General features: G+C 37.4%; 1 protein-coding gene across 1 annotated transcript in view; it reads left to right on the forward strand.

Annotated features, from left to right (window-relative positions):
- LOC134667042 (carbonic anhydrase-related protein 10) overlaps positions 1-13,463 on the forward strand; it is a 47,839-nt gene that overhangs the window by 3,051 nt on the left and 31,325 nt on the right. Inside the window, exon 2 of the mRNA XM_063524344.1 lies at positions 6,321-6,537. Within this exon, the coding sequence (XP_063380414.1) occupies positions 6,474-6,537 (64 nt within the window). The 5' untranslated portion in view covers positions 6,321-6,473. The remainder of the gene's footprint in view (positions 1-6,320; positions 6,538-13,463) is intronic.

Genomic DNA, 13,463 nt, shown 5'->3' on the forward strand with positions numbered 1-13,463 from the left:
ATAATAATGTAGAAAAGGAAAAAAAATATGAACATTTCGGTGAATCAGAGTCAATGTTTTCTATAAATGGAACAACTGATATTTTTTCGCAATTTCGGGGTTGGTCCCATAGTAAAATTTGTTCAGTATGACCCAATATCCACTCCTCAGAGATAACAATTTCAGCCTGTATATCCTAGTACCTAGTTGTAGATTATTATGTTACATGATTCTGCTTTAAGCCGATGATGAATAGGATATACGCAGACTTACCTGGATATTCCTAGGATATCCTACGCTATCTCAAAACAAGTTGCAACGCTTAATGGTTTATTAGTGCGACTTAGCTGATCGCATTGAAATTATTGCCCTCTAATAATCCGCCTAGGTTTGGTATAATCTTAATTCCGCAATATACAATGATGTTTGATGCATACCGCTACATATAGAAATAGTCGTATTAGGTATTTAGTTTCCTTCAAATTAAAATGTAAACCCTAATATTGCTAAGGTGCAGGTAAGGGAAGCAATTCCTACTGCGAGGAAATTTCAACCACTTAATCAATATATCTTCCAGATATGTCCAGATAGCGAAAAAGATGTGTTGTGTTGACTGTGACTCTAGTTAATAAGGTAAAACATGAAAGAACTTTCGATTACTTGAAATTTCCCCGCAGCCGAATTTGTCCCCCTGCACCTTATTTTGTTTTATTAATTTTTAAATTTACTGGTTACATTTTTTATGAAAAAAAAAATTAATTATACTTACCGTTAACTTTGTCACATATTAGGTATTTCAATAACATATTATGCAATAGCAAACAAAATAGCTGTACATCCCAATTCACAAAACATTGCCGCAATAACAGACTTAAAATTAAATAATAAAGCAACATGGCCGACCGGCATGGATGACCGGGGTATAGCATTGCTTCCAACTGCATATAAGGTGTTGTCATACGTACTCCTCAAAAGACTGGAACCGTACGCGGAAAAGATTCTCAGCGATTATCAGTGTGGGTTCCGTCGAAATCGCAGTACGGCTGACGAGATCTTCCTCCTAAAGCAGATTATGGAGAAAAGATGGGAATATGCACAATCTGTACACATGGTGTTCGTGGACTTCGCTAAGGCATACGACAGCATAGACAGGGACTCTTTATACGCCATACTGAGGAACTTCAACATCCCGAACAAGTTAGTCACCATGGTTGAGGCGGTAACGAGGGCCAGTAATATGAAGGTACGGGTGCAGGGCGATCTGACGGATGCTTTTTCAGTGGACACGGGGCTAAAACAGGGCGATGCCCTATCACCAATGCTTTTCAATTTAGTGCTGGAGTATGTCCTCAGGAAAGTTCTAGATTTGGATGCTGGACTAGAGCTAAACGGAAAGCATATGGTGGTGGGGTATGCAGATGACCTGGCTCTATTGGGTAGTTGTAGAGAAGGGGTCCAGGTGGCGACTAAGACCCTTGAGACTGAAGCTCTGAAAGTAGGCCTACGTATTAACCACGATAAAACTGAGTATCTCCACATGCGACGTTATAAAACCGGTCGAGGCAAACCTGCAGATCTACATGTCGGAGATACTGTGTTCAAAGGGGTGGCCAAATTCAAATACCTAGGTTGTACAATCAACGACAACAATACCCGTGACGAAGAAATCGACATTCGCATTCAGAATGCCTTGCGATGCGGCGCAGCTCTGCATAAAGTCTTGGTGTCCAGGCTTCTCAGCAGAAAAACTAAGATCCGAATTTACAAGACCGTGATACGACCTATTTTAACATACGGATGTGAAGCCTGGACACTAACTCTGAAGGAGGAAAATAAGCTGTTGGTGGCCGAAAGGAAGATTCTCCGCAAAATCCTCGGCCCAACGCAGAGACCCGATGGCAGCTGGAGAATCCGAAAGAACGCCGAAGTTGAAGAACTAGCTGCTGAACCAAACATCATTGGTGTGACAAAGGCGCAAAGGCTTCGGTGGCTCGGCCATCTTCAGCGAATGGAAGGTGATCGGGCGGTGAAAAGAGCGTTTGAGGGAAAACCGATAGGACGCCGCCCGGTTGGTCGACCTAGGTATCGATGGGCGGATGTGGTGGACGCTGATCTGCGCGAGCTCCGGGTTGAGAACTGGCGAGACACGGCACAAGACCGGGATCAGTGGCGAGCAGTCGTGTTGGAGGCCAAGACACACTTTGGGTCGCTGCGCCAGAGGAGTAAGTAAGTAAGTAAAGCAACATGGCAACTAATCCAATCAGTAATTTATTATTCCCGAGCACATAACAGCGCGACCATAAACTTGAACAAGTTACACTACAAAATTCCCTCCCGGCATAATATTCGGACAAATGAAAATTCCAACCGATGCATTTGAAATGGCGGTGCGCGGAGGTTTTAATTCCCTTGGCTATTCCGAATCGGCGCATGTTTTTTCATTAAAACGCATTCAATACGACGACGAGCAAGCTTTGAAATAGCGAACCCTTTCAAAAATATTTCCATGACATTCCACTTGCGGTGCGCGCTCTGTTTATAGGTACAGTCTTTGTGTCAAGCTTTTATTGCAACGAAATTTATGTTCCATTAAAAAGTGGGTAATCCTGAGAGCTATCTAGATTATAAAATTCAGCAAACAATTTTGATTATTTTCATAGAGTGTTTTAATTCGCTATTAATAGCCTCGCACGCGTAACAACTACCTAGCTTACAAAGATTATCCGTGTACCCTGCTTTGTTTACCCTCTTTGTTTACTCGCAGCTTCATATTACTGTTTTTGTTATTTAAATGAAATACGAGTATGTGAGTCACGCATGTAGTTGTCCTTTAATTTACTTATACCATGCTTATTTAATTTTGTTATACATTGTTATCACTCATTAAATGAGTTACTTAACTCACAATAGTTTTAGGTAAAGTCACCTGCTTTAAAGGTTACTCTTCGAATGCCGCAAAGATCTTGTCTGATATTATTGCGTTGTGTAACTTATTATTGCAAGTGACTGTACATACCTAATTTTGAGTTTTGTTGGGTACTATCATGGGAGTTACAATTGAATTCAACTCGATAAAAAATATCACACGTCACACCCATTCATTTGATATGCCAAATAATGCAGTTGCAAAACCTTTTTTTTTAGGGTTCCGTACCCAAAGGGTAAAACGGGACCCTATTACTAAGACTTCGCTGTCCGTCCGTCTGTCACCAGGCTGTATCTCACGAACCGTGATAGCTAGACAGTTGAAATTTTCACAGATGATGTATTTCTGTTGCCGCTATAACAACAAATACTAAAAACAGAATAAAATAAAGATTTAAATGGGGCTCCCATACAACAAACGTGATTTTTGACCAAAGTTAAGCAACGTCGGGAGGGGTTAGTACTTGGATTGGTGACCATTTTTTTTTTGCTTTTTTTGTTTTTTTTTTTTTCATTATGGTACGGAACCCTTCGTGCGCGAGTCCGACTCGCACTTGCCCGGTTTTTAATTTAACTGTTCTGATACATACACCGTGAAATTTAAGTGGTTGTTTTCCCGCGGCAGGGCGATTTTCTATCGGTAGTACTTTCGAATTATGATAGACAAACTTATAAATAAACTGTTTTCCAAAAAAAAAATTACAAAAAAATAACCTAAACTCGAACAAGCGAAAAACAATAGTAACACACTAAAACTGCAAGTCGACGACAGTTCCCGATATTGTAAACAGATAAACAAGCACATGTTACTTTTTTAAACTGTGTAACAAGCTAGAGTGCTTTATTGTTTGACAACTGAAATTAAAATTTACTTAGACTGTTCCTTCACGATTAACAGTTGAAATAAAACCTTTTTATTAGTTTGATGATAGCCATTACGTTGTGTCAACTTTGGTAAATCGAATAATTACATCCTCTTCGCTTATTAAACTAATGTGATAACAGATCCTGTCAATGTCATCACTGCTATTTCTAGTAAAATGGATCGACATTACGCATATTCTAATTTAGAGTACGTCGCGATGGTGCAGTTGTACGCTAGGGCTAACTACGACTCCCACGTCGCCCGGCGACTTTACGCGGAACCGGACCATTTACAGTCGCTGCGTCTTCGGGGGATTTTAAACCCCCAAGTTCCACACGGACGAACAATTGTCGCCGCAACACAGCGGCTGCTTAACCACGGGCAGTTTCAAACGCCAGCACATGCACAGGGCAGAGGTGATTGTGTATTGAACGTGGCGGATTGCAGTTCGAACAATTATTGCGGTATCGGGTAGTTTAAGTGTTTGTTTAAGTTTTTGATCATTAAAAGCTTGATCTTAACTTGTTATGTTTACTTTTAAGGATCTGCAAACTAACTGCACGTAAAATGTGTGAAGGAAAAATAAATGGAACTACTTTTTAGGTTATTTTGTTTCATTCACTCAAAAGAATTAGGTAGGTACTACTGCAGTGCTACTACTGGTGTTAGGTCACTTTCGAGTTTCATTCGACACATTTATAAATCTGGCATTTCTTAACATTATTTAAAAAAAGATTACACATCGACTGTGTATCGATAGCAGAATCATTTCGTTGCGGGAAAACAACCACTAAAATTTCACGGTGTATTTACATTGAACAATTTTATGGTATAGACTCATTTGTTTTAATGTGGCGCGAGTGACTTAAGACAAGTGAGTTAAACTGTAAAATTACTTATTCAAAAACTTTTTTTTCTCATTCTTACCTAGTTGCTAAACACAGCGACCGTCGGGACAACGGCAATAGTGATTTTTAAACTTAGAAGAATTTTGTCGTTATTTTAGGGATTCTTAGTTGTTTCACACAGCGGCCGTTGGGACACCCGCAGCCTTCACCTCTTTCTGAAGCAGCTAACGACTGCTTCGCGTGATTCGAAACTTTTTACGCTTATTTATACTCAAACAAACCCTTGACAGTAAAAAGTTGTAAGGGCGCGACATATCAATGCCCGTAATTATTTTATGAATATGGACAACGGGCCTCTCGTATTCGTTACGGAGTCCGACGATTACTGATGAAGTTAGATATCTGATAAAATTCATTGTGAAATTGAAGTATAATCCAACGAATAATAATATGGTATCAATGACTTGTGACTAATAACTAAATATTAATGTCTGTTTTTATTGTGGTGGAAGATACCGTAAAAATGCGTTTGCGTTTGTAAAAACGCGTTTTCCCTAGTTAAAACTAGTATTCTATGTCACCTCAGTAAAAACGTTTGGAGTAGTTTTAAGTAGTTTTTTGTAGAAAAATAGTTTGTACTGATTTTTTTTTCATTCAAAACTAGTTAACCGAAAATAGCTAAAATTAGTTTTGAATAATTAGTGAAAACTAGTTTTTACCAATGGGCTTTGCGAAAACTAGTTATGACTGAAAATTCCAGTTAAATAAAACCAGTTTTCACCAAGGCCGTTATTAATAACTCTAGGTTTATCTAGTGAAAACGCATTATCACTAAGGCGATACGGAAAACTACTAGGAGAAACGCACTTTCACTACAAACGGGTTTTTAAAATTACATAATTATATAATGTACCTATTTCGGAAAAAATAACATATCTTTACCGAAAACCGAGCTACTTATATGCATTAACCTTCATGGTTAGCTTTGAGGTAAATGTAGGTTTATTTCACTAATGACCGCTACTCACTAGGGCTCAAGCTAGAATAAAACTCAAAAACTTTGTAACACTTTGGTTAATGTTATAAAAATCGGTCAAGTGTACAGTCACTATCAGATATATCGGAGCGGCTAAGGCGCTCACAAATATCAGAACACGCCTCTATTATCAGGGCGTTAGAGTGCGTGTTCAGGTATTATGAACACCTTAGCCGCTCCGAAAATTCTGATGGCGACTATATCTATAGGTTATCTAGCCACGCATAATTTTGCACGGGCGCTCAAGGAGTTTAGTAGGTAAAATCGGGTTTTATTCCCAGACGAGTGTTTGGTGTTATTTTTATCTAATTAAGTTGGGTGAAACATGGAGGTAAAAAGTCACATTACTTATAAAATCAATGATTAAATAAACATTTCTTCTGCAAATACAAACGCGTTCACTAAATTTTATTTTTGTAATGGTTTCAATATAAATATGAAATTTGAGCAATTTAAAAGCTGTTTCATAATTTTTATAATATTTACCTTTGAACCGTATGATGAAATCAATAAAGGGTATTTTCTGTTGATGCCTCGAGGTCATTCATGAAGTAAAACTATGTACACGGATTAAATCGCGTATAATGAATCGAAAATATAAAGAAAATAAGTGTATAAATGTAAGTATTATAGTGAATATTTTTAACAAATCCTTTATTTGTTTCAGGTAAATGCAATGAAATGGAACGTAACAATTTCCCAACGATTCGGTAACCTAAGTTCAATAATAATGGAGAGACAAGAAGCAAGACACAATTATAAGCGTACAAAATTATAGACTATTTCCAATGTTGGAACGGAAAGGGAAAATGCCATAGACATGTACGGTCTTCTCGGCGCGGCTGCAAACTCGGCATTGTTGCAGCTACTGTTATCAATTACAGGTACGTTTAAGGGTGACAGTCCATTTCCGACGACAGCTGCACTACTGTTCATTTTACTATGGAAATTGACAATGACAGCGACGCGTTCAGTACCGGTAGGGTAACATTCCATTTCTAACCGCAGCTGCACTCCCGGTACTGAACGCGTCGGTGTTATTGTCAATTTCCATAGTAAAATGAATGGTAGTGCTGCTGTCGTTGGAAATGGACTGTCACCTTAAACTGGGTATTTTTAAATCGTGGATAATAAAATTAACTCCATTACACGACAGTTGGGTCTTAAAGTTTTAAGTCATAATGTATTGTTTGTCCGCATTTTCCTTAGTCATAATTTGTTTTTCAGAAACGCGTATATTTTCAGGATTACCATAAAGCAAACCTAACCTATCTAGAGTCAGACCAAGAAAAGTCTGCAGAGGATGTGATAGCCCACGCAGTGCAAGTCTTATTTTAAACGCCGAACTGCTATGAAATTATGACGGTTAAATAACACTTGCACTGCGTGGGCTATCAAATCCGCTGCAGACTTTTCTTGGTCCGACTCTATAGGATAACCTCGAAATAGGATTACCTAATGATAATATGACAAACAATACATTATGATTTATAAATTATGTCAACAAAAGGACCCCAGTTAAGCACTGAGACTGGCAATTGTCTTCATTGAATTTAATTCCTTTTTAAAATTTAACTTAAGTATATTTTGATCTTTATTATCAGTATCATGTTTCGCGCTGCTTATGAAATTTCAGAAGATAAAATATCCTAATGTTACTTAAAATTATTTAGGAATATTTATCAATTAGGTACATCCACTTAAAATGTGAAATTGATATAATAGGTAACTATGTACCTAAAACTTGACTTGGCCTGTTAGGCTACAGTTTGGTCCTATAAAAATATATACACCGTGTTTTTATTGATTTCCGTTAATTTCAAGGGTGCATTCCTGAGCTTAAATCAAGTAATTTTCTCAAAGACACCGATATTCTAATTAACTCCATTTTGGAGATAATCAATAATTTATTTTTTTCCTATAATGCCTCTACAAGCGTGTACACTTGCCTTAGGGCCGGTTTACATATTGATTAGTGTTTAGAATGAGTTCATACATTTGCTACTAAACTTAATTACAATCTCGGTCGATCAATGTTCGAAATGACATTGATATTTCATAGATTTCAATTGTTTGGTTGAGTTAAATGTAATTAATGCCTGTGTTACAACAACGCTATATGCTACATTTAATTACTTTTGAAGCTTATTTTTTTTTGGAAAAAAAAAACAAAAAAATTTTTTTTTTTGAAAATTAACTATGCCAATTAGTTATCTAAAACGTACTTAACCATACCCCGAAGTTAACGGAATTCAATAAAAACACGGTGTATATCAACAATATTATTCGCGATTTACAACTCAGCCTGTAAGTATATTAAAATGTAGTCAAGACGTGTAATATAATACATATTAGAATAGCTTCTGGAAACCTCGAACCTCGATACATTTTTCTAAATACCATTTTAACGGCCTTTATATTAGTTATACTCGATTCGTTACTTGCGAAGCAATAAACTTTGAAACTGGGCATTATACTCTTAAATTAAAATATATTCCAGAATAATATTGGTCATTACTGTATCTATTTTCGACTCAAACGAGACTATTTTCAGTAAAGGTCTTCAAATAGAAACATTTCTTTTGACACTGACTTATCTTACCATACCTTATCTAGACGGTTATAGACTCGGAGTAATTAACAATGGAGCCGCCATTAACAGGCGTTCCCCTCTGTCGAAAATAGGCGGCCAATGGTCAACCACATGTCAACCATATGTATGGACTGACGTTTATCTGACATGACGTACCTACACATTTGATGTGCCCCTCCCCCGCAAAAAACGGCAGACTATTTTGTACCGAAAATTTTAGACATGGCGTCTCCATTGGTTATATCCTCGACATAATTCAGCCAACGAGTTTCATTGCAAGGCGTATGGAAAGTTATTGTGTGTTACCAAGAAAACGTCAAACTTCTATGAAATGATGACTTATAAATAACACTTGCACTACGTGGGCTATAAAATCGCTGCAGTCTTTTGTTGGTCTAACTCTAGCCGTCTTCGCGGTATTTCTAAGGCTAACAACAACAACTCGATTTTACTGACCTTATTTTTAAATGGTCGGACGCAAATTCTTACAATATTAGCAAACCAAATAAAGAAACGAAAGTAATTAGCGTTTTTTTTATCGCGGCTTAGTCTCCTCCACCTGCCGTGCGGTTAAGCTAAGTAAAATATTCCGCCATTAAATAAAAGTAAGGTACTTCATGAGTTAAGAAAAAAAAGGAACTTACAAAAAACATTCATAGACGAACCCGAGGACGATGTAACTGAATAGTTTTAGAATTTTTATAAAGTCTACATAAATAGCTATTTATAGTATTTATCCATGTTTTTTTCCAATCTGGAAGAGGTTTAGTTACTTATAATAAGCAAATTAATTAATATATTTTAAAGACAAAAGAATGGCCGAAGACTGCTCAAAACCGGGAAGAATGGAAAACACGGGGGGAGGGCTTTGCCCAGCAGTGGGACACAACAGGCTCTCAATAATACTCGTAAATAAAGACAACAGTTAGTGACTTTTGACCTTTCCCAATTTCTTGGTAATTATCCTCGCCATTTTTAATTCAATCTTTTTTATCTTTTTCAAGAATTCACATGTCGCTTATTACCAAGTTTACTTACACTTATTATAGTGTAAATAAAATAGGTATAGTCGCACCAATAAAAGTCTGCAGCGGATTTGATAGCCCACGCAGTGTAAGTGTTATTTATACGTTATAATATAATTTCATAGAAGTTTGACGTTTAGTTAAAATGACACTTGCACTGCGTGGGCTATCAAAATCGCTGCAGACTTTTTACGGTCTAACTATAAAGCCCCCTCCAGACTATGCGCGTGAATCGCGGGCGAAGCCGCGAACGCGAGTGTGGAGTCGATTTCGCTGTCTGCGAAAATCGACACCACACTCGCGTTCGCGGCTTCGCGCCGCGATTCGCGCACGAGTCTGGAGGGGGCTTAATAGTTGACGAAGCGAGCAAAGACAGCCGTCAGTTGCGGTCCGGATCCGGAAGCAGCTGTGTCGCTTGCGTGCTGTTTGCCAATTTATCACTAAGCTGATTATATATAGGCGTTCCCCTGACGTGCTTTATGACCTTGTTTGCTCTCCGCGTCTCTCCTATGTTTACACGCCTTTTAAATCGAGAACAATAGACGATTATCGTATACCGGATGTGACCTTACAGCATTTAGTAACGGAGACGTCATTTTCTGTACAATTCGCCAATTTTTGCGGTTTTTTTTGCAGTTTGCCAATTTTTGCGGGGGAGGGGGACGGCAAATGTATTGCTATTTCTACATGAGTTCTACGTAACGTACAAATAGCCATAACAGTCCATACAAAAGTTTGCACAATTGTGCAAGGTTTTCGGCAGAGGGGCAGCTCTTAAAGGCGACTCCAGTTATTAAAAACTCTAAGCCTATAACACAAGCAAAAATTTAACTGTAGGTTGTAGGTACTCCTCAAACTAACCAACATTTGTTCAGCGATATTAAAAAATGATGAAGTCGTTCTTCCTATTATTCATACAAATTAAATATTATCTTCAATCGTCATTAGTGTAATTATTGACGTTGCTTGTCACGCTTTTAACAACAAAATTCGCAAAACATTGCGTCTTAAGTAGTAATCCTTTATTTCAGACAGTAATTTTTTTTTCTATAGGTCTTGCTTATTTTATTCCTGTTTGCCACATATAGGCTAAAGCGCACCCTGCTGTCACCTCTATTGACAATGACTTTTTATGTTTCAAGATGACATGTACTGGGACCGCGTTGAGCACTCGTACCACCACCTTACTATATTTTTTAGCGTGAACCTCAAAATAACAAGTGATAAAGACAATTGATTACATTTTTTATCTATTACGGTGCACTGAAAATTAATTCCAAAAGAACAGAAAATCTTCTCTCGCAAATTACAGGCCTAGTTACTGCGCACAGACGTTGCAAAATAGAAATATAAATTCCAACAAATTGCATAAAAGTAAACATGAGTACAAAAGGCGCCGCAAATGGCATTTTCAGAACTAGGTTGCATGGGAGCAGGTGGCCGAGCCTTAAGCCCGCCGGACCACCAAATCCTTATACGACTTTAATTTAACTTTGCTTTAGAGGGTTCTACATTACACAATATTTTATATAGTTAAGACTAATTTATTTTTTGCTAGAGCATAAAATAATGGATGTGGTATAAAATTGATCCCGCGACCTCCGGATTGAAAGTCGGACGTCATAACCACTCGGCCCCCACCGGTTTTTTTACAATGTAGGTACCTACATACAATGTTACATAGCACAACAAATATTTCTTACTGTATACGTCAATTACAAAAGACCGGTGATAATCTTTTTAAATTAGCTATCTAGAGCTAAATGTTATGTAAATGTATCCGTTTTTATTAAACAAAATAATTTTACCAACGCCAGCCACTCGTAGGTAATTAAAATTAAACACGTACAGGCTGCAGAAACCCTCAGGCAACTCTTACTGCTATATTGCTTGACATACTGCTAGATTGCTTGATATTCCTTGCCTGACGGTATAAAATAATAACTCTAACTAAATACCTATTTAAATACTTACGTATTTAAATACGCTCGATAAACGAAGGTAGTACAAAACGTATTTAAAATATAGAATATATAATATTATATTAGCTTCGTTAAGAAATTTTATCAGGTTAGTTACAATTCTGTGACAGAACTGAGTTCTGCATTTCACCTTTAGATCGAGTTCTACGTTCCGACGTTACTAGATAAAATAACGAGTACATAGTTTAAGGTAGCCTTCCTCATTTCGCCCGAGATAACACCGACAACGAAATATGGCTGTGGCTTATGAAACGGTATTCTCGCAGCGACACGTTGATGCACTTACGTATTCAAACCGGGGGCCTTCAGCGGCATTCCAATTTCAAAAATTTGTTTTGGTACCCCCCCTATTTATTTATTTGAGTTTCACAGAAGGATTGAAATTAATCGCTAAGTTATAGTCCGACAAGTAATTGTAGAAAATTATTGAGGGCGCCACTTCCTACGTGTCACATTTACACGTAAAATGCTTAAATATGGCAACAATTTAGTACCTATGGAAATGTTTTAATTTTATTTAATTTGCACTATCATGTCGCACTATACCACAGAATAAATAATAGTACTACCGTACAGAAAGGAAGCTTCCTACAAAACCGAAGTTTGACAGCGGTTCAGGGTCGAATCATGCTATCCCTTTCTAATACATGGCACTATCCCTTTCGGCTAATTAGGGTTGTCAAAATTCAAGTGATTATCTTATCTGTGGTCGTGCACGCAAAAGGAAGTCAAGTGGTGCCAACCCTAATAATTGCTCGGAGCAATGCTGAGCCGAGCGGAGCCGAGTTTGGCCGAAGTCAGGAGCTTCGCACCCCTGACTATACCTTGGTTTTGCGTTTTTGTCCTAAAAATCTGTACAATTTTATTACAATTTCCTTTTATTTCACATTCAATATAATAATGTCTGTATGCGCTCAAATTTTTATAAACGCTTATAAAATAATGAAGTAAAATACATACTTAAATGCACAAAAATCATTCAGTTCAGGCGCGGATAAACCCCTACCACTCCATACTTACATAAAAAGTGCGGCATAATGTTTCACTCAGTGCGACTCGCTCGCACACAATGTGTAGGTATTTATGCACACTAGGAGTGTTGTCAAATCAATTTAGATGATATTGTTAGAGGGTTTCGAATGCCGCTCCTTATTTCCGTATTTACATTTCATGTATTAAAATGATATCTAGAACGTTTTGTGTGAACCAGCTTTAGAGTGCAGCTGCATTTGTACGAGTGTGACGCACGAATATTGACAATTTGACACCTACTTCAACGATTTAATCACAGCCCGGATTTGTATTATTAAATTAATAAAATAATTAAATATCGACTCACAATCACAATAACAATAAATCAATAAATTTTATTGGAAAAACGATAGTAATATATATTTTCTTTTATTTATTGAAAAGTTCAATAGCGTTTATAACCTCCTACGACTTCTGACGCCTACCTTCAAAGTTAGCTAAAATAATACGGACTTAATTGAAATGAAAGGACTTAAAAACGTGTAAGTGTTAATAAATTTGGAATTTTATCCGGCAGTGATATTATCACGACCTCTTAAAAGGACTTTGGATATCGTATTTGCGGCCTTCTATGCTAATATCGATATCGTTATTACATTCTAGATCTAGTCTATAACGGTGATCTTCCTAATGGTTCCGTCGGTTATTGAAATATGACTAACAAGATGGTAACGGACTAATATTGATTCAATATAACACTTTAAACTCTCGCGTTTTGTACACATATTCAATTACACAAACTCAAAGTTTCAGCTGAAACGTCGGAATTAAAGGTAAAAACAATGAAATTATATCGCGGTAGACCCGTTTGTGTAATTGAATAATATTGATTCAGACGGAAGGCCAGCGGGAACTTCCGAACACGGTTAGGTAAAGGTTTATGAGGATAGGCCACTCTCGCTTCTCCATACTGACGTAGTCCGCATTTTCCTTTCTGGATATGAACATTATGAATCCATCCATGTGCCTAATAATATTAACCATATCAGTGACCAGTCATTCAACTTAATTACTCGTAATGCATGTTAATTATAAGATGTAATAATGTTTTGAAAAGATGTGTCCCGCCGAGTTTGTTGCCGGTCCCATATTGGGATACCCTCCTCCAATTGAGGGGGGATTGAAATCTTCACGGGGCAGAGGTGTACGGTTGGAGCCGGTTTATGTTTATTTGACGT

Source organism: Cydia fagiglandana, chromosome 8, assembly GCF_963556715.1.
Source record: "Cydia fagiglandana chromosome 8, ilCydFagi1.1, whole genome shotgun sequence".
Lineage (NCBI taxonomy): Eukaryota > Metazoa > Arthropoda > Insecta > Lepidoptera > Tortricidae > Cydia > Cydia fagiglandana.